This window comes from Astatotilapia calliptera, chromosome 23, assembly GCF_900246225.1.
Source record: "Astatotilapia calliptera chromosome 23, fAstCal1.2, whole genome shotgun sequence".
In the NCBI taxonomy this organism is placed as follows: domain Eukaryota; kingdom Metazoa; phylum Chordata; class Actinopteri; order Cichliformes; family Cichlidae; genus Astatotilapia; species Astatotilapia calliptera.
In genome coordinates this window covers 13,841,119-13,863,655 of record NC_039323.1, presented here as the reverse complement: position 1 = coordinate 13,863,655, position 22,537 = coordinate 13,841,119, and the positions used below count along the sequence as shown (strand labels likewise).

The 22,537-nt window shown below is 41.9% G+C and overlaps 1 protein-coding gene across 1 annotated transcript; it reads right to left on the bottom strand.

The window, feature by feature from the left end:
• Positions 1-2,311: 2,311 nt before the first annotated feature.
• lmo4b (LIM domain only 4b) lies at positions 2,312-13,815 on the bottom strand. Its single transcript, XM_026159418.1, has 5 exons — positions 13,287-13,815; positions 11,722-11,962; positions 7,280-7,376; positions 5,438-5,593; positions 2,312-3,274 (listed from the first exon to the last, which is right to left on the bottom strand). Exons 2-5 carry the CDS (start codon positions 11,955-11,957, stop codon positions 3,266-3,268), a joined length of 498 nt encoding a protein of 165 aa, XP_026015203.1. The 5' UTR covers positions 11,958-11,962; positions 13,287-13,815; the 3' UTR covers positions 2,312-3,265.
• Positions 13,816-22,537: the final 8,722 nt, after the last annotated feature.

Genomic DNA, 22,537 nt, shown 5'->3' with positions numbered 1-22,537 from the left:
CAAATATTTCCGGGACTTCAAGCGTCCATCACTCTGTTAACTTAAGCTACACAAGGGTCCACATCCATAGAGCCATAGTACCAGATATTCATTGTAAAATACTTGAAGCACCGAGCTCAAGTAGTTTTGTAGGTAATGGAATTTAAAAAAAAAAAAGAAAGAAAGAATAGGGCTTGAAAAATGAATAAAACAGACCGACTTTCATCCCTAAAAGTATATTTTTGGGAAAACTAATGAAAGCAGCAACTGGGAATTTTCCATAATTCCTTTTAAGAAGTGAATGTTGTCTCTGGATTCTTTTCAGGGATGGTCGGGTGGGAGGGACGCTTTATATTTTGGAAAATTAGGGGACAATTAACAGTTTTTATATAACATTCAATAAACCTACCACTACAGCTAAATTGCTTTGAGAGGCGGTTTAAATTTGGGGGATTTTCAGGAAACCTGTGAAGTAAACCTCGGCTTGATTAATTTTGTTTTTGATACTGAGCCGTTCTGTCTATACGAACTTTTTAGAGTGTTCCACAAAATCCAAACATAAACCTACCTGCTTACTATTGTGTATAAATGAACTTCTGTCCTCAATTTGGTGTTGCATTTTCCTCATTATTAATAATCATTTTCATGTTTTAATATGCCCACTTTTTTCCACTATTAGTAAAGCTCTTTGATCTGCAGCTGTGTATGAAATGTGCAGCATTAATAAGCTGCCTTGCCTTCGTCACACTGGAAGACATTTTGGCTTGTCGTAGTCAGAGAGGCACAGGTGTTACTAATAACATTAACTATGGCTCCGTTCCATTAAAGCCATTTCCCTCCACCTGTATCGATGTGCATCTCCCGTCGATTTGTCTGTGAAAAAAAAGAAAGAAAGAAAGAAAGCTGAGCGGAAGTGCTGGAAATTTAACAAAATGTAAATATTACAAAAAAGGCTGAGGTGGAAAATGTGATGTATGGATAATCAAAGCTAGACATTTGTCAGGTACATGCGAGTACCTGCATGCTCAAACAATGCAAGCAAGCAAGCAAAGAGATACAAATCGAGAATGTTAAAGTGGTGTTCCTGCCAGGAAACGACTTGTTTGTTAAATGGTCTGGTGTGTGGCAGAGCTGCCATGCAAGCTGTTCGCCCGCCATAGCAAGCAGGTTGGCATTCAAGCGTCTTGCCCAAGGATACTTTAGCACGGGATCGAAGCCCATCTATTACCTGAGCCACGGATTTAGTTACATTGTCCTGTTTAGTGTATCTGTTATACGCACCAATCGGCCACAACATTAAAACCAGAGATGAGTGACGTGAGCGTTAATTCAGTGTCCTGCTGGGAAACGTGGGACCTTCCATTTGTGTTATTCTGACTTGTACCACCTCCTGAAACACCACCACAGACCAAGCACTCCTCTCCATTGCGCCCCCATCCCGGAAGCCCCACAGGACCCAAAGGATTTGCTGTTAGTTCCATTAAAGCCTTTTGTTGTGATGTTCAAGGTAACAGGTGTGTATTTGTTGTTTTGTTTTTTTAATATTTCTTTTTGTTCAGGTTTGCGCATCAGAGTCGTATTAGATACTTGGCTAGACTTCGATCAGCATGTTCAGAACCGGGACTCTGAAAGTGACGCATTGCTAACAATCGCTATGTTTAGGTTGTGCTTTAGAAGGTCGAGAACAAATCCACTCGGCGTGATTTTCATGCCATTGAAATTCCAATTTAAAACACAAGGGTCTGTTTACTCTTCAGGTCCATTTCCTTTCCTTTTCGAGATGATTTTTTTTGCATCAAAGCCTCCTTCTGGAGAAGAGCAGCATTGTTTCAGCGGCAGCAGCGAGCTCATGCGAGGCCGCAGACTCCGCAGATAAGCGCATCAGCCATTACCGGGTCCCTCCTTCAGACCTATTAGGTCTTGCAAGGACTTCAAACACCAATTTGTTCTGCAAATAGCCCATTCAATTTGTGCCTGCCAGAAAGAGACACCTCTCTCCCTCTCTGCAGTAATTGAATCTTCAAAGGGACATTTTCCTCCATTTCTGTCAGGTATTAGAGTGATGAATAGCAAACGGTCATCCGAACAGAAAAGAGAGGATACATGTTTATCCATTTTCAGTTAGACGCTCATCATGCGCCTTTATGATTGCGAGGCTGGGAATTGAATGGCAGTGCTGCAGGATGTTCAATAGAGGATTTTCAGCCATGCTGATATCAGGCTTTTGCCCACTTGAATAGACAAAATTAGCCAGGTACTCATTACAACATCTAAAAACCCAAGTTTAGCTAATTAGAGACACTGAAGCTTTACAATGAATTTAAGGAGGCTATTAAATCTTCAATATTTTTATTACTTAAATACACCATACTGGAGCAAATGTCTCGGAAAATATCACAAATAAATTTCTCTTTCATTCAGCATTTAAATGTTGGTGATGATCTCTACATTACTGACTATGAGCAAATTTCTTCAGCTTGCCATGAGTTTCAAAGGGAGGAGCTGAGTGCGGAGGGGTCAGATGTACTGTAGCCACGCCTGGACAACGACATTTACATGCATACTGTACATACATGGTAGTTTTACAAATACACCAAGAGAGTGTTCATGATTTGTTTTCCACAAAATGCCACAGATTTTTTTTAAACCCCATCTTAATATATAGATATATACCACCAAAAAGAAAGAAAGAAAACCAAAAAACACATTCCCCTTTGACAACACTTAAAATATAGAAAGTGGAAACACCATGTTGCTGGGAAATGAGGATAGAAAAGGAGGAGAGGAAAAATGAAAAAGTCCCGGTTTCCCCCCAAAATGTCTTTAAACAAATGTGCAGAGTTGAAAAGCCTGCGCCTTTTAAACCTCATTAGTCTCGTTCCTTCTCTTCAGTCACAACATAGTCTCGTCACGTTGTTTAATTTTCTCCTCCCGTAGAGTCCTCTAGGATTCGGATCGGTCTCCCCCTTTTTTCACTTTTCTTTTTTCCCCCCCTTTAAATCGTCCCAAGGTCACAGAGTCCGCAGTGTCCCGATTCAGGTGTAGTAAGTGCAAGTATCCACCCACAGTTGGGGAAAAGCCAAGGATTGAAGGCTGAGCGCTGGGTATGAGTTGCAGAAATAAAAAGTCAGGTTACTGGTTGAGATGTGAGGAGGATTCCTTTAGGACAAAAGGGCCTGGGGGCACAGCTAAAAAGGCCGGGGTGCTGCTGATCCACACTGTCTCGGGTGTCAATGGGTAAGGGTTAAAATGAAGGCACACATCCTGCTTCCTGCACGGCTCCCGCCTAACACACCTGAAAGGAGAGGGCGATAAAAAATTAAAAAAAAAAAAAAAAGGGAAAAGTTTAAATGAGAACAGACATCAAGCCGTCATTAAGAGCATCAGTTCACAAAATGTCATAAATGTTTCACCCCTTGATAAATAAACTTTCCACCAGCTCCAGTGTTTAATTTATTGATCAGCCAGGCTTTGAAAACCATCTGGTGTCCCATTTACTTTGCATTAACTAAAAGTGCATTCATGAAGCGATTCTCTTTGGTATAATTAGAACCACGCTCCGACATAACTGCAGGAGGTGTTCAGTCCTTTGAAACAGAAAAATGCAGGGGAGGAAAGACAATTATCTGTCTGGGTACCAGCAGCATTCAACTTTTTCATCTTTCTTGTTTTTTTTCCTCCGCGATTCGAAGGGGCGATTTACTTTTCCCTTCATCCCTCAAATCACTAGGAGGGCTTCAATCTATTAGTAATTGCAAACTCCTACTTGGGGGCTAATTAAAGTGACTGACGCTGGGAGGGTCCCTCTCCCCTGGGTCAAAGCAGCTCTGTATGAGAGCGGTAATTTGTCTGTTCTGAACAAAGAGATTAGGAAGAAGCTGGGAAGAAAGCTTAATAAATGAGCATCACATGTCCTACGCCATGATCGTGAACAACACCAATTATGTCACAGCGAAATCGCACATAATCAAAACAACGGTCAGAAGATAACCCTGTGACTGCTTCATTTTCTCCTCTGCTAAACCAGCTTCTATATTCAGGCCGATACACTGGAGCCGTATTGATTCAGAGGGCTGTTATCCTGCTGTAAGCCTCTGCTGTTTGAGGCTGTCGAAATTCTGTTCGAGCAAAAGAAATACAGTGTGATAAAGTGCTTGAGCGGCAGAATAATTCTCCTTATTTCACTCGCGCAGATAACAAAAGCATCCAGAGACTGTTCCCACTGAGCGATGAGTCTCTGTTTATTTAATAATTCGCTCTCTGCTATAATTAAAGCACCAGGGCCAATATTCAGATTGCATTTTAGCATCAATAATTCAGCAGTTTTCACTACAATTGATGTTAGTGCATAAATAAACAATGAGGCCTCATATTTACTACACCAGCCATGCTGCAAGAGACACTGGGGGTGGGAGCAAGGACTTAAACAGACATTTAAAATTAAGCTAGATAATGCAACGGCTTTCAATTTAAATGTGAGGAGCTCTTAGAGCTCCAAGAGCTGATTTGTAAAAGTGACAAGCCCTTAAAAGGCCTGTGACGTAAGGGGAGGAGGGATGTGGGGGGGCTTAATGGAGTTCTACCTCTCCTCTACTCACAGAACCACTCAAGGTGAAATGCATGCTCCCAACAATATAATTCCTCTTTCAGTCAGACTCTGACACACTCCAAACACCTCCCATATCTCTCAGTGTGCTCTATGTGCAGACAAGGTATCAATAAAGCTGCTTGTTGTGAGGCAAAAATGATTAGATCTGCTGCAGGCACAATGAAGCTATCCTGAAGAATGAAGTTATCCTTCGTATATGATTAGGCCTTCTGTTTTGCTTTCACTGGAGGCATCGAGATCAAATCAGGGAAAGCCATGATGACAGCTTTCATGATATACATGCTGCTGCAGCTTGCTGTCTGTGTTCGCTTCTCGCCCCCACTCGGATGCACATTTTTGGCCTCGGAGTAATAACTTAACCCAGGTGATCCCAGGCGTGTTGATAGAAAAGTCAAATTCGGTTTTAAACACTCCGTATTAATGTAAGTGGACGTCTGGCTCAGAACGGCAAAATAAATTCACAATGAGTCAAATATGTGTCTGCTGGTAACAAAGTGTGAGGGCAGCGGTACACAAAAACATCATTTTCGCATGCTTTGTGCTGACAGTTAATACAGATTTTCTAAGTTCATGTCCTCCAACAAGAATGATGGAAAAATCCATTGGCTGTCTAAAAATAAAATTCATCTCTGCTCTGTAAGATTTAATATCGGCTGCATGCCTTGCAGTGAAGTCGAATCGACGACATCAATATAAACAGAGTGAAAAATGTTGCCGTGAAAATTACAGATGTTTTTCCTTTTCCTGCTAATGACTCCGGCTGACTGATGACTTTTGCTGCTTGTCTTGTACTTTGAAATGAGACCACAAAGAACCGCGGGGCTCCCTCCGCCATCATGGGGGTCTTACCTTCTGGTCGGGCAGCAGCGGGTTCGTCTGCAGTGAACTCAAATGGCCGTTGATGAGCGCTGTGGGTCTGTCGTGTTCGCAGAACAGGCTGCCGTTGATGTAGTGGAACCGGTCCCCGGGGACGAGCCGGTTCCGACAGGTTGAACATGTGAAACACTGTAAACAAAGACAGAACCGATCTTAAAGGTCTTACAGGTCCTTCCCTGTAGTGTGTTTACATTGAACTTGTAAAGGAAGCTGAGGATAAAAATGTTGCTTAAGCAGGTTCCAAGAATCTTATTTGTGACTTGAGCGCCTGTGATCTCTAAATCTCAATTTCAATTAAAGGATCCTGCCTTTAAATTGCTCCTTAAATAAAGCCAGCGCACATTAAGATTTAGTGTTTGTGGAAGACACAACCATCATTTGGTTTCTAAATAGCTTCCCTGTTCTCAGTAATGTTATCAAGTAGCTAAAAAACAGACTTTTTACATTTTAACACACTAGAACACCACATCACATCTGTAAATTCAAAGATCTTGCATCTGGCATTTATTTCCTTACATCTGTCAAGGAGAAATCTTGTCACGTTGTTGATAGATATCATGCAAAATTCAGCCTTGGATACATACATGTGCAAATTGCAGTACTCTTATTTAACCACTAGGGACATCACGTCATGTTAAAGTTTCATAGCCAAGCATTTCTTTGTTTCTGTTGCAGCAACACCTGAGCCTTAATGCTGAAGTGCCAAAAAAGGTCAGATCCTGTAGTGTCCACTTTATTCTGCTCCACAAACAAGTCACCCCCACAGCCTCCCTCCTCCTGCTAACACGTCCAGCTTTACAGCTTTAAAAATGCATGGTACAAAAATCTGTTTTTCTCTTAATGAACAGCTAACCATCATTAACCGATAAATCAGTATGCCCTCATCCCGCCTAAACATGGCAACTTTAAATTTGAAATATAGTTGTTTTTAAGCACAGAGGCTTCAAAACCCAATGACTAACATCAGGGCAGCTACATCAATTTTTCATACGCAATCTATAGTTTTTGTAGAGACTTTGAGGCTTCAACCAAATATCTACACAAAATATTAATGTTTTCTCATAGCTAAGATCAAAACTGATCCTAGGTCTGTTTCATAAGTCTTCAAACACACGCTCACATCATTTTTCATCACAACATTTTAATACAGTGATGCTATAAAATTTCCTTTTTTGTGAAATAATATCAAAATGCTAAATGGATTAACATTACTCAAGAAGCTGAAAATTTTAATTATTAAACATGAGAACAGATGGTGATTAAATGATTAATCCGCTTATTGTTTTAGCACTCCAGCAGTTGGATTTTACACCAATTTGAATTCAAACTAAAGTTTTTGCTTTAATACTTTTTTGGATCTCCTGTTAATCATATCTCATTAGCCCTGCTCCGTACAGACAGTAGTCGCTATTGACCACAACAGAGACATTTTAAGCCAAGCACACAACATAATTAGTGTAAAGTTAATTCAATGTGATGCTGATTTGTGTGTTCTTCAAAGAGATAATTCCGATACTAAGGAAAACACTGTTATACACAAAACTGAAAACTAGGAGTGTGCTGATGTGTCGGTTGAATATCCGTTTGTTCAGCTGATTGATATCGGTATATTGGCAAAATGCTAAAATATGAAGTTACAAATGAAAGAAAATAATGGGATCACCATCAGTTATCTCCAAAAAAAATGTTATTTGAAACATCGGCCCAGGATTTCATAACCGATGCATCGCTGCTAAAAACAAAACAAAGGCTTTAAACTGTGCAGCACTCCAACTTCATCAAGTTCAAAACTCCAGAGAGGAAACTTGACTTTACCTTGAGATGGTACACATTGCCCTGTGCCCTCATCACCAGTTCACTGGCTGGAATAGACTGACCACAGGCGCTGCAAGCTCCGCTGTTCCCAAATAATCTGAGGGGGGGGAAGAAAGGGACGAAGAAGGAGTGTTACTGTGGAGCTGCTGTATGCATCTGCACAGATTTAGCCTTGTGTAATGGACTGTCCACACTTTTCTCTGCAGAGTGTGTGACTGAATGAAAAGTGTATCCGGCGCTAAGTTTCCCCCCAACTCCATTTCTGCCTCGAAGGGAAAACATACAGCAGAAGAAATAGAAAATCATCACAGTATCAACAGGAAAAATGAATCCAACACGACTCTGCCCTCCACAAGCATCTAGCACTGAAACTGCATATTACTTTGGCTGCACATTTTTTGCAGCCTAATAATAACGTGGAACATAAGCAATAAGGACCTAAGAGGATTTGATTGTACATCCAGGCGGAGATGTAGTGCTTTTGCCATTAGGACTCCTGTGAATGCTCCGTCAGTGCCGTGTTTCCATTAGAAACCCCGTAGCTACTCGGGTTGATATATAATGTGCATGGGTTAACCTTTTCAATCATGGTGTCAACACTTTAGATTTGCTTCTGCTCATCTCTTTCGTCCCTAACCTTCTCTCTCTCTCTCTCTCTCTCTCTGCCTCTTGATAATGAAATGCTTGCTCCAGCTTCCCTTCTATCTTCCTTCTGAGTCCACAATTTAGATTACTTCATCTCGGTGAGCAGCAAACTGAATGAAATTTCGATTTGAGCAGAAAGTAATTTACTGGGATCTGGACCCATTTGTCATCATATCTCACCGGGTGTTTGCTCTATCACTGCACTTTTCCTAAGCAATCAAATAAGACCACGGCATCTGACATGCTCCGGAGAGAAGGAGAGAGAGGGAGAGAGAGGGATGGAGACAGAAAGGGATAGGGGGGGAGTGGTTAACACTGGCGTGCGTGCATCAGATAAAGTTGTTTGGTTGGGGGGAAAAAAATTAACAAGCGAAAGAAAGAACAACAAGATCAAAGTGTCTTTCTGCGCAGACCTTCTTGAAGACATTTTTTATGAAATGTATTTAACAAAGAGGGAATAAATGCCTCTACCATCCCAACCATAACCCGAGCAGTTGTTAGAAAAACTGACAAACAAACAAGCCAGAGCTCTTTGCAAAGGGACACAGAAATGGCTTTCAATAAGGCAGCTTAGGCTGAAGCAAATTTTGTCTTGGCATCATTTGGAATGGCTCCATCAAAACTCAATTTCAGAAACTAATTAACTGGAGACCGTCGTCACAACACTGCCAATTCTCTGCTCTCGCTGGGACAAACATGACAGTGGAAATGAACATATATGCCTTGCTTTAAGACTCTTGTGCTCTGCTGCAATGTGTGTGTGTGGAGAAGCAAAACTACACTTTCCCCACAAGATGTTTCTGCATATCAAAGCCGGCTCATTCCGAAATTCAAACTTCGCTCAAATTGAAAACATGTTCCTCGTGCTCTTGTTGAATATGTTGCTCGAGGAGTTTCCTCCTGTGCGAAAGCTTTTGAGAGGTGAGGAAACAAAGGACAAAAGGAGTTTTCACCGCAGCCTTTTTACATTTGGGCGCAGTGTGAAACTCGTACCGGGTTAATTATTTTACCAGGGGATAGCTCTTGATAGTATTTGATTTAGGAGCCAAAGCCTTTAGGTGCTCAATTAAGTTGCTGCATCGGTTTAGAGTTGGGCTCTAATGGCCTCTTCTGCCAGTGAACTACAGCGCTGAGGTGAAGCCAACACCCCAGGTCAGTATAATTAAGGCCAAGGGACTCTTAATTGCAATGACACATCTGGTTTCTGCTTTTTGCAACAAAAAAAAAAAATCAGTTACTCACTACGTTTCTCGGGGATGGCTTTATCTTGATTTATCTGTCGTCTTCCGCCCTTGTGAATCTGTCTTAGATTAAATTAAATAACAAACAAAAAAACACATTTGGACCTGTCTGTTGCCTATGCAGGCAATGACTATTGGATTTCATTTCAGCGCTGACTGCCGGGTGAAATATAGCATAGCTTGCTGCGAGGCTGTCTGGTAAATGCAGACCTCATTCACCAAGGCCTTTGAGTAGGGTAAAATTACCCCACAACAATGATTTCTGCAACACAGTCCATTAAAAATGCCTCTCTACATCAGCAGCCAAAGCACCTTAAAAGCACTAGGCCATATTGATACTGAAGCGGGGCTTTGCATAATGGCAAGAGCTGCATTAGAGAAAAGGGTGGAGGGGGGGTAGGACAGGGCGGGGTGGGGAGATTGCGAGGATGAGGGAGGGTTCGCGTGAATCTGTGATGTGCATGTGTTTCAGGAGGAGGGGGGGGGGGTGTGTAGGGCTGGAGTCGGAGGCTGGGTGGTGCTGGCGGTGGGGGATCAGCCAAATTACACTTGGTTAATTCAGAGTAACAGATCTGGCCCCAAGTGAATTGAAGGCCTTGAATTAATTCTGTTATGACAAATCAAGATAAACGTTTCCCCTAAATTGCATGCGATTTAATTAATTTCTGAGATCCCGTTTTTTTTTTTCCTCCCCTGGCCTAATAGTTCACATTCTCTTGTGCTGTCATAGTGCTTGAGTGGGCAGACTTCAAAGTGATATTAAATAACCAACTATTAGATTTACCTCACACGTTCTATTGGAAAAGTGCCATTTAATTACCTAGGCTTATTCAATTAAGGGGACACACATTCTCCCTGAATCCAGCAGCCACAAGTAAATTAATTCTCCCTCTACTAGCAGCCCACAGAAATAATATCACCTCCAGCTTAAAACAACATGATCCCTACAGCAAACACAACTTTGGCTTTAAGTTAAAGCTTTTGGGGACAAGCGCTGCATGAAAAACAGGGGATGGGTTATCATCCCAGGCCAGGCATACGACTCAACTCCCGATCAGTCAGATGAGCATTATTAAATCAGCTGTATGGATATAAAGCTGAAGCTGCAGCTGAGAACGTATGTTGAGCTGTTTAGCACTCTATTACAAATATGAATCTGCCCCTTTAAGATGAAGAGGGGGAAAAAAACAGCAGCAAATGGCCTTCACAATAATCCCTCTTCTCTCTGTCTTTCTCTCTTGCTCTCTCTCAAAAGCCAATTTGGTTAATTAAATGTTTTGTTTGCAGTGTGGCTCTCATTCATTTCGGACACGTCATTGGGAGCGGATACAAGCCAGGGACCAGATCTCATTAGATAAAACCCATCAGGACTAAAGGAAATGGAGGGGGACTATAATTAAAGCATTTAATTGTGTAGACTCACTGTCAGATGTTTTTTTCCTACCCCGCTCCTGTCTTTATCTCCACAGAGATCTCATGGTTCCATAATGTGCGTTTTAGCTCTTCCACCAAGCATGCTCTCATTACAAGTGGAAAGGTGTATCCACATTTCCCCCCCCTTCCAATTTTAATTACGTTATAGTCCCATTATGAATGAAGTACCCCATTGACTTCCCCATCCTTTTTATGAGGTGGGTGTGAGAGCGCACAGGCGCACTTTAGATTTTGAATTATCCGTGCAGATTTGATAGCAGCGTTGTACGTTAACTGGAGTGCGGTTCCATCCATTAGAATATGAGCATGCATTTCTATTATATAACAATAAAAGCAGACTCTCCGACTGTCTTGCATGAATAGAAACTCAAGTTTAGCAAATGGCTAATTGATTGGCTTAAAAATCCATACCAGTCTAGCACATGAGGCTGAGTCAAGGATGCATGTCAACTTTCAGTAAACTGCACCTTCTCTCGTCACTTAAGACTGCTCAACATGACCAGAATGAGTGTCATCAACAAGCTCTGGTTGGGTGTCTGGCACACCTACTTGAATATTTAAAAAGGCTCTCTTTGCTAATTAAATGATCCTTTTTCCACTGTATTAAAAAAATTTTATAAAACAGCCTTCACTGAACACAGATCCTGTCCGTGTCTCTTGCAGAGCTAACTCAAGTCATTTAGGACCAGTTTTCTGTTCTTTTGTTGATTGTAAAACAGGACAGACCGCATTATGACCTGCACAGACTCTCTCCTTTTGCTTTGTGCTCTGTCAACATGGCGCCACGTTTGGCGTCTTTCAGGGCAGGCCAGAGAGCCTTCAACCAGGATGCCTTAATGAGCGCTGATGACGTTAGTACAATTTGAGACACATGTCGTGCAGGAATGCACCAAACTTTGCGGACGGTTGCATGACCATGACAGATCTACATCAGCTTAGTCCTGCTTTTAACTTGATTTAATATCACAGCCTAATATAATCCAGAAGAAAAGTTCTACGGGCTATGAGAAGCACAATTTTTCCTTTTAAATTCATGCAAGATGTTTAAACATCAAACTTGCTCAGTAAGGCTGCACAAGCAAAATACAGAAAACTGAACACACAACCTGGTGATTTCCTCACCTGATGTAGTCGTTTCTACAGAGGATCATGCCACTTTTTGTGTAGCACGATGTGCCGATCTCACCCAGCTGGGCCTGGCAGCAGGAGCACTTGAGGCATCGGCTGTGCCAGTAGCTGTCCATGGTGTAAAGGAGGAAACGGTCCGCAATTTTGCCCCCGCAGCCGGCGCACCGCTTCCAGGACAGAGAACCTGTGCCCACCGGTGGTGGCTGGCTGCTGCCTCCGGGATTCACCATCGTACCTGAGAACACACAGAAGAAACCATGACAGGTTGCTGTTCAGACTATTATTTTTTTTCCTTTTACACTCAAGGACTGCTTTGTACACACAAGGGTCAGGACTTACACAGCTATGAGTTGACACATTTGTCATAACTGATCAGTTATCAGCTGTTTGAACATGTTGTATCTGCAGCTGCGAAGCCCGATCTCTGCTACAAGACAACCACGAGTCACTTAGTGAATTAATCTGCCCTTGATCTCTACGCTGTTGCTTCATCAGACCTCTTGTGATGAATGTCTATTCACTGATAACACTGTGGGGCCAGAGGAACAATTACACAGCATGGGCCTTTGTTGAGCTGTCCTAATGGCGCACAATTCCTCACTCTGCAAAGAGGTGATGTCCACAGCAAAACTCAAGGGAGTGAGTAAAGAGAGGCTGATGTTTGGCACAATAGTTCTGATGCTGCATGAGCCTTTGACCTCAGCCAAGTATATGATCACGCATCTACACCACAGCCCTGATACAGCGATGTGCACACGCTGTAATGATGTTAAATGTTCTAATCTACTGAAATGCAGGCATTTGTTTCACCCACCAAATTAATGTGGGCTCTTTCAAATGTAATCCTCTCCAATTTGGTCAGGCAGCCTCGCCTGGATAAAGCCAAATCTATGTTGAAAGACAGGTAGGCTAATTAGAGTTAGGAAGAGGGAGGGTGGGGGGTGCACAGAGAAAAGCATTCAGTAAGCCCATTAGCGATGGCTCTTAGGGACAAACCACAGCGTACCTTAGTGCTGATTAAATCTAAAAGGAGATGAATCAAAAAAGCCGACCTGAAAGTGACTCCCGGATAAACAAGACGGGGCCATCATCAAGTTTCATTCAGAGGAGTTTCCTTTTTTTCCGCTGAGGGATGGAGGGGAAGAGGAGGGGGGTGGCTTTTAACTTAAATGGGCTAACTCAAGTAATTACACGGGCAAGCAATTTGGAGACCAAGTCATGGAAATAGAAGAGGGAGCGAGAGAGACGGAGGGGGGGAACATATCAGACAGCCATGTGCTAAAAGCTTCTGTCCGCTGCCTGATTTTGTTTTTGAAATAGAAAATAAAAGAAATGCAGCTTCACATCTCAATTACTACGAGCTGAGTCCTTTAAAAAGACCAGTGTAATGTCCGCTGTCACATCTGAGCGCAGGCATTCCTAAAATAGACACAGGCGGACTCAAAACCGACTGTTTCCACTCTGAAAACTACGGACAATTGCAGGTAGCATATATACATATAAAATATATATATACAGCGCAAACACACAGAACAGCTGTACCAGCGGCAAACACCCACCTCGTTTGTCTCCTTTCAGGGTAATGGCTGTAAAGTTGACGGCTTGAATGGCAGGTAGGCGAACAGGTAGGCTGCAACAACAGTACCCCAAAAAAGTACAGGTAGAAAGCGGACGCGACACCGCGCGCGGTCGTCGGCCTCCAGCTCCGCGCGGCAGCGAAACCCTCGAGCTCGGCTCTTCAGCAAGCAAATGGAGTTATCAGATAGTATTTCCACTGGATGCTTCCCGTTTAACTGCTGCTGCCGCTTTTAGTGCTCTTTTTCTCGCTGGAACAAAAACGAGTCCATCACAAGCCGTAATTACAGGTCTGCGCATGCCGTTGTGTCCACAGAGCTGGAGAAGTGCGTGGAGAAGAGGGAGGGAGGAAAAACAGAAACACGGAGGCAGGCAGAGAAGCTGTAATTGACTGTCCTCTGCTCTGGTCTCTGGGTCCCGTTAGCTGCTTGTTCTACATGTGTCGCTGACAGGAAGAAACCTCCAGTAAAAAAGCCCCTTCAGCCGCGTGACGAAAGGGCCTCGGCAGCCAATCCGCGCGCGGTCCATTTAAGAGGAATAACAATTCTGGCCAATCAGAGGGAGGCGAGACTGACTCGGACACGCAGACAGAGAAGGATGGAAACGGAGGTGAGATGGACCGGAGAGAAGAGACACGCAGCAGTCCAACGTATACAAGCCAAATCAGGGGCAGAGACGAGATTAGAGCGGATTTATACGACAAAGAAAATCCGTAGAATAAGCTCAGTGTCCTGTTTAAGGAGCTTCAATATCACCGTGATAAATATATTATCTCTTCTAAACGTCCATAATACTCGAACATGGAGAGATTGCATATGAAGCATTGTAATAATATACAGATCAAACTGTCTCCATTGTCGGGACTACTGAAAGCTGCATAGCAACATCCTGTAGGCTGCATTCATCTCACGCCCGACTTTAATTAGTTGACATTCAATAACTACTTAGTTTACCGAGGGTGACTCCAACCTCTGGGAAATATCAAGCCCCCCTAATAGCTGCGTAGTGGCGCCATCGTCTGTCACTGGAAAAAATCGCAGCGAGGCCTGCTGTCGTTTACAACCTCATTAAGCCTCGGGTCATTGGTTTCAACACCTATTAAGGCTAATCTGCAAGACCTGATTTGGCTGAGATCCTTTTAATTCCTTCAGTTTGAGTTTTTCCACCATCACGTGACACTTCTGAGATCCCATCAACTGAAGGTGACTGTAACGCTTTTTTAATAAAAATGAAATGTATATGGTGGCGACACCACGACAGAGAGGCGGGGGGCTGCTCTCCTTGTAAAGAAAAGCTGCAAACAAGTGACGTCTTCAGTTTAACCAAAAACAGTTGCTATTGGAGAAAAGTTTCCCTGTTTGAGATTCAGCAGGCTGAGTGGTTTTACATGACAAAACGGCTCTCTTATAAGATGCCCCTGGCTTCATTAGAAAGACGTCAGATGTATAAAGATGATCTTTTTCTTGACTTTAATTGTTTAATTATTCCTGCAGCTCCGAAGAGATCGCGCTGCATCAAGCTGATTTCCCTTTTGGCAAAGCCGGTGCTACTCCGCCTTGGTTTGAGCCACATTCTCCTGACATTCTCATCAAGCCTCTCACTCAGCAGAACAAAAAAACCCCACGGAAGATTGCAAAGAATGTCTTTTCCACCAAGGAATGATTAATTGATATAAATGATTAAAACAGAGGAAAATTATGAAATGAATTTGAAAAGAGGCCTCACAGGAAAAGCTTTGTTTGTTCCGGGCCTTTTTTAATGAGCTTTTCATAACTGGGCAAGAGAAATTACTCTGCGTGTTCTTTTTCTGGAGCTCTTTTGCAAAATAATTATGGCTAGTTGAAGTGAGGAGGAGGAAGTGGAGGGGTCAGGGAGACGAGGGGGAGAGAAGAGGGTGGGTGGCTGGGTAGGTGGGGGTTCCCTCAGAAATTGATCACCTCCTTTCTCCGCTGAGATCTTTGAGTCCTATGGCAGTTTCCAAGCAGCTGCATTATGACAAAAAAAAAGAAAAAAGAAAAAAGAAAGAAAGCAGCCAACAACAATATGATTGAACACTATTTCAGTGTTTAAACAGGGACGAGAGAGCGTCAGATGTGGCTCACAGTGTTGATACTCCCCACAGGGGTGATCTCACTGAGATGAAAAGGAGACCACGGTGCTTCATAATGAAGCTGCTTGTCCTGTGGGAAAAAGCAATAGAGCCGCAGTGAGCACGGTGGTTAACTTCAGCCTGGGATTCGCTCTGTGTTCTCGTCTATTGACGTGACACTGAGCCGCAGAGAGGCCGGTTTCAGCCTGAGAGTTTACACAAAACATCCAGGCCACTCCAACATTCTCTCGGGCTCATATTCTGAGATCGCACAGCTACATGTGGCCTCGTCTGCCGTTTGCGATACGACGTTGCTCTCGCTTTACTGCACATGTTGTCTGTAAAAGAGAATGATGTTCAGTTAGCTGAGCCAACTGATCAGGGAAGATTAGAGTTCAGATTATCTGCAGATACAGAGAAGCTGCTCTAGGACTGCACACAGGGTGGCACAAAGATCTCTGAGTGAAATCTGCTAAATGAGTAAAAGGTTACTTACCTAAAGAGCCATTAAAGGAACACTTAAAGTCCACATTCTCCGAAAAACATGTTGATTCAGGATGCTTCTGAAAGTGATAAACTGATTTCCTGAACATCTAAAGTGCTTTTTTCTGGATCAGACACAACACACCAGTACACACAACTTTGTGCATCTGAGAAATTGCAAAGGTTTGCAAAATTTTAAAGTTATTATAATTATATAATCCAGGCCTGTCAAAGTCAGTTCAAATGCTTTAATTGAATCAAAAATGCATGCCCTGCATAGCCTTCTCATGTACAGTTTGATCCACATACTTCACCCAGGCCACAAAAGTGCTCCTTTGCCTTTCCATGGTGGGAATCTGCACACCGTACAAAGAAACTCTACTGGATTGAGATCTGGTGACTGTGGAGACCATATGAGTATTATGAGCTCATTGTGATGTTCAAGTAGCCAGTTTGAAACGATCTGAGGTTTGTGACATGTTGCGATCAGAAAATGGGTACACTGTGGTCATAAAGGAATGCACATAGTCAGCAGCAATACTCAGACAAACTATGGTGTTTAAATGATGCTGAGCTCATACTAGTATTCCAAGAAATATTCCCCACACTACTGCCGGCAGCCTGAAATGTTGATACAAGGCAGGATGGATCTGTGCTTCATGCCAAATTCTGACACCACCACTTGAAAGTGGCAACAGAAACTGAGGCTCATCTGACTAGGCATCCTTTTTCCAGTCTTCTAAAATCCAATGTTGAGAATTCCCATGTGAATTGCAGGCTCAATTTCCTGTTCTTAGTTGATAGGAGTTGCACCAGGTGTGGTCTTCTGCTGCTGTAGGCCATCTGCTTCACAGTTCAATCTGTTGTTTGGTGTGTGTGGACTTACTGTTGTTTTCCTGTCAGCTCAAAGAAGTCTGGTAGTTGTCCTCTGACCTCTGGCATCAACACGGCATTTTCACCTCAAGTCACTTAAATCTACATTTTTCCATATTCTCTCAGATTCTGTACTTCAGCAGGTCATCTTGACAATGCCTAAATGCAAATTGTTGCTGTAAGTAAAAGAGTAAAAATCTATTTCCAAGTAAAAGAAATAGATTTTTCATCATGAATTTTTCTTAAAATTTTATTAAGAATCTAAAATAATATATGGATTGGATAACAAGGGACAAATTTGGCTCCATGGCCTTGAGTTTGGCACATGTGGCATAATCAAAGCTAAAGAAGAGTTTGCAGATCATAGCGCAATCATGCATGCTATTCATGTGAATATACTAGAAAATATAGTATTGTTTGTTTCTGATGTTTACTGATTTTTGGTACCAAAATAATTTACAAATGGGTTATTTGTAAGCAAACACCAAAAGTTTTTAATTAAACTTTAACTGAGGATGTCATAGCACATCTGTGCTCACATTTGGCCAAGTAGGCGGTACTCAATAGTAAATAGCCCAAGATTTATATAGCAATTTTGCATTCTTACTGACCACTCAAAGTCAGGCAGTGTTTTCCACTCACTACTGCACAGAATCTGGTCACAGGAGCAGAATGGCAGCATACACTATCATTTCCATAACAGTGTAGCGTCTCTTTTGTAAAGTGAAAGGAAGTGGGGACAATGCATCAGTCATAGGTAGGGGTGGCTGATTTAGAGTTTAGAGTAAGTTCATTTAGAGTAAAAAAGCGCTATATAAGAATGAGTCCATTCATCTTTTTACAGTCTATGGTGGAAGAAATTGGCTAGGCTGTGTCCTAAGCTGTCACCAGTCCTGTACTCATTCCTCTTTCTCATCGTGTGATCAGCCTCATGTGCATACATAGTCATCTCTCCCCAGTTGTGTTTATCAGATCCTCTGTTGAGATTCTAGTGTTTAACCCGTCTTGCTTCCTGGTTTTGGTGCTGCTTAGGATTCCCTTTTAAGTTTGGCTGTGTTTTTGAAAGTATCACCGGCTTGTTAATTGTTAATACGTTTTGTGTTTTTGACTGAGCTTTTGCTTCTGCATTTGGACATCCTGACTTGTGGCTAATTATAACACCACAGCCGTGCTGACACTCTGATTGTGTGGCCAGCAAGTAACATATTGAAAGACAGATGTAGCAACTGTGACATCACCCATTTGTCTGTGAAACTTAGATTGGTTTTTACTACAGCTGAACAGTGAAGCCTGCCTAGGATTTGCTACAGAGAACCAAACCCTTTCTTTATACCAGGGTGTGAAGCTTTTTCTTTTCTGGAGTCTGTCCCATGGCCAATTGTGGAACTGCAGCTTTGGCACTTCCACACTGGCTTCATTTGTCCAACCCAGGAGGTCTCTGCTCACATTTTATCCCCTTTATTGCTCAAAAGGTGCTAAAAGCTGTCTGTCTCTTCCCCAGCCACTATACTTAACTGCGTTAACAGATTACTGGTTGTACATGGCTGTACCTACACGTAGCACGCAAAATTATGTTAAATACCATCTAAATCTCCTGTGGAATGCAGATAACCACATTTTATTTTCGCATTGTTCGTTGATTCGATTGCTCAAACATTTAATAGCAGTGAAGCCTGGAGGTAAATTAGACACGAAAAGAACAACAAATAAGAATCCAGCCGACCACATTCAGCTCACTACAGAGCAAATCACTCCACTTTATGGTTATGGTAGAATACAGTTGTGCAATATGTAGCAGAAATGGTATGAAAATAAGCACATTCATAATGACTAAAGTTTCATCAAACCCTTCAATCTGAGGTCACGGCTGCGTTGCTTTGTTTTGTGGTATGCTGCGGTGGTTCCAACTCGACTTGGGTCACGAAACAATGAAACAGCCTGAAGTGTTTAGCTCGATATTCCCACGTTAAAATGTGCCTCACTTCATTTATTTGGGGGTATTGATCGCATTCATTTATCGTTTGTAATTAAACAGAGAACAAGCAAGCTTAGGTAAACAGAAATCAACAGCTCAATAAATGCTTCATCTGTGTCAGAGGGGTTAGTTAAAACCTCTGCTGGAAGTTTCTGATTTTTCCGGAGTAAGAAATTTGAAAAATATGTCAGCAACAATACAGTGGCCTGAAGTTTTAGACATAAAAAGAAAGCAGAGTGATACTAAGTCAGAGTCCATTATCCAAACTTCAATATTAGAGATATTTCTTGGTTTTTTAAAGTGACACTCCACATTTTGGGAAAATGTAATTATTTGTTTTCCATCTCAGGGTGACATTCGAGGTTGATGTGTCAATGCGCATTAAATAAACAGAGCTGAAGTTAGGTTTAGCCTAGCTTAGCATAAAATAAGACATATAAGGAGCTCCTTATATGTACAATACTAAGTAAAAAAAAAAACCCACACATTTAAAGCTGTTGTATTTAGAGAGCTGTTTAGTGATAAGGTGTTATTTGGTACTAAAACAGGAAAAGCTCATTTTGATAGCAAAACAAAGACTGTCTAAGGAGTTTGTTCCATTGATACTAGAATGGGACATGAGCTGATAAGGTTTACTAGAATTAGGGTTTGATACCCTTGTATATATGGTTCCAATCAAGCAACAACCCCCAAAGGTAAAAAAGGAAGCTTCTTGAAGCTTTTTTCAATGGCCACTTCAGGCAGCCATCAAAAAAAATGAGTCAGTCCCCACAGACTCTGATTTGCTGTTGCCTTCTAGTTTTACAGTATTTTAAAGGAAGTTTATGTTAAGTTTTGGCTGTTGTTTATTTTTTTAAAGAATCCCTCTGGATACTGGAGGTAAGGGCATGGCCACTTTGATAAACAGGTGTTCAGACACAAGCAACTGGAGCTGATCACAATAATTCAAGTCACTTAACTGAACCTCTGGTCCATCACTGTCTAATGGCCTACACTGGAATGATTTGCTCACAGCTGTACCAAAAAACTGTTTTCTATGTCGGAGGAAAGTTTTACGTTTGTGCAATTTCGAATTATTTCTTTTTATAGAGATCTTTTTAATTAGATCAAGCAATCTTGAAAACACCAGTAATTTATGTCGGCATTCTTTTCATTATGTGGGTAAATGGATATTAAAAAGGCAGTGGGTTCGTCACTAGTGCCTGGAACAGGATTCACTGTGTTAACAAAGAAATTGGAGAAGTTTGTTGCTGAGAGAAGTTGGTGGTGAAAGGGTCTCTTCAAATCTATGCAATAATCTTATAGATCCAGCAAAAAAAACCCCAAATGAATAATTAAATTACATCCACGTGGGATACAAACTTGGGAATCCTGGTTGAAAGCATCATGTCCGATTTACATCACTGCAAGCTACTAACGTAGATGTAATTAAAGCTCATTGTTTTGGCCCGGAGCTCTATTTCTTTGGTTCAGCCTCAGTTCTCTCATTAGACAACAAAATGCTAAAGTCACCTTGAGCTACCTGCCCTGGACAAAACATGAAAAACTATCTAGTGAACACAGTGGAGCATTTACAACTAAAGATTTCCACCTGCAGTCAGTTTATAAACTGAAGCATGAACTGGAGTTTGAGCTACTGCCCTCAGGTCGGTGTATTAGGACATTTGTTTGGTGGGCCAAAACATGTCTCTCTTATTCTACGGATTATTGATGGCAAATACAACTATGATCTTGGTTTTGACGCTACATTGAATCTTTGGCAGACATGGTGTGAATTTCCATTTCCTGCAGTTGAATTTACTGAGATGGCGTTAACTCTCGCAAGGCTACATTCTCTATGTCTAACTTAACTAACCACCCAAGACCACCTAACAGTACTCTTTTAAAACAAACTGTCCCAGCAATGCTAGTCGCCTGTTTCCAGCATTAAGATCAAAGTTACACCTCTATTTACATCTCTTTACCGTTTGACCTCATCAAATTCTTCTTGCTGGATTTTAAAACTCATCGTAAAACACATTTATACTCCTTGGCCTTCGATGTATTTAATCATTTTTGTGTACATCACTTTGTATCTCCTGTGCCTGCTGAAGTTAAGTTAAAGTGCTTTATATATAAAGTTGGTATGTTATGTTGCTTTTTGGGAGAAGCTAAATGGTTTGAATCAGAAAAGTTTTTGCATTTTAAATCTATTTAAAGGGAAAATGGGGAGACTACCGTGTTTGGACAGTACTGGTTACTTCCATGTAGGTCATAAATCATCACAGGACAAGAAGATTTTTGTTATAAGTTGCTCCTACATACTATTTCCTTTTTCTTTTGGTGGCATTATTGGTGGTTTGTCACTTTCATATCCTCACACGATATCTAAATCTATTTTTCTTTCAACAAACATTTTGTCATTTGATGCTTTTCTAAATAAAAGGGGGACTTTTGCTCTCCTAAATTAACCGTGCTAAGTCTGTACAGGTCAGGATTGAGAGACAGACGTCTTTCGTAAAGCTGCGTAATGAAACCATCTAGTCATGACATTTTCCTATAAATGTAATGGATTTTGTACGTTTTTTGATGGATCAGGGTGCACATTTCCAAATGCACCCGAAGCCCTTGACAGTAATGAATGTGCACAACAGAGCCAGAAAACATTTCAGTGACGGGAGAGGAGGGGGGGGGGAAGAGAGGGAGAGAGACGTGAAATGATGGAATTCAGACTAAATGACAGAGAAGCAAAAACAGCCTTTCCTTTAAGTGCTTTAATCGTTGGATAATTGCTTCTACACACTATTTCAGACTCTCTGCATGCGCACACGTACAAACACAAACAGAACACCATGTGCTGCCTCTAACAACGTTGCTTTAATGAAATGTCGCGAATCCTTAATGAGTCTCAATGTCTTGTGATAAATTTCATAATTATTCAACCCCACGCAACTGGAGCGGGAAATTCATCAGTCAAAGCAAATTAGTTGGGATCCATTAGGGTTCAGTGTCTTGTAGGGACATTCACTTTATTAGCTCCTTACACCCATTGCAATAATTGGGAGCATATTTCATTTGGCTCTAACCCCACTTTACTGAATGACTGCTCTTTCCCGTTTTATTTACAGCGATGTGCTGTGTGCTGCATACTGTTCTTCAGTCTCTGTGATACAGTACGGAGCAGCGTGAGTGACAGCGCTGCTTCTTTGTTTCGATCTTGCTGTTTATTTTGGGAGTGGCATTTCTTCTACTTTGCTCGTTTTCCTTTCAGTGAAGCACAAGGCCGAATCTACCTGTGCCGTCTTTACCGATTCATCTAAAACTTCAAATGAAGCAAGTGGAGAGAAGCAGTGATTAAAACAAGTCAATAATGAAAGAGGGTTTTGTCTGTTTGTGAGGAGACCGCAGTCCGATCATGCAGGTCCTTGGTGATCAGTGGGACATGGCAGAGGGGATAATTTCTTTAAGATGACTGACGGTGGTTTCCACTCACAGATGCCTCTCTTGTTTGTCCTGGGGGTGCCTCGGGGTTCGCCTTCCCCTCGCTCCTCTGCCTCTTTTTCTGACAACCTGCAGACATCTCAGACGAGCTGCATTCTTCCCACAGAGACACCAAGTCTCAGACATGAAAGAGTGAGCGGGGAAGTGTCTCTGTTTAGTGTCGAGGCCATGGGAAACTGATGTTGGAGAGAAATGTGCACAAGGGTTCAGGTGTTGGCTGTCTTTGAGTGAAAGACCTTAACATGCGTTACTTTGTATTACTTTGGCTCTACTTTACTGCAAACTCCAAGGACCTTCAGCTGGGTAATGAATGTCTCAAAAGTTTAAAGGTTCAG

What these genes read in the sequence shown, in the direction of transcription:
- lmo4b (XM_026159418.1), bottom strand. Translation starts at nt 11,957, where the DNA reads ATGGTGAATCCCGGAGGCAGCAGCCAGCCACCACCGGTGGGCACAGGT. An exon ending in TGTAGAAACGACTACATCAG is followed by an intron (nt 7,377 to 11,721) that starts GTGAGGAAATCA and finishes CCCCCCCCTCAG; the next exon opens with ATTATTTGGGAACAGCGGAG. An exon ending in GCAATGTGTACCATCTCAAG is followed by an intron (nt 5,594 to 7,279) that starts GTAAAGTCAAGT and finishes CTTTGTTTACAG; the next exon opens with TGTTTCACATGTTCAACCTG.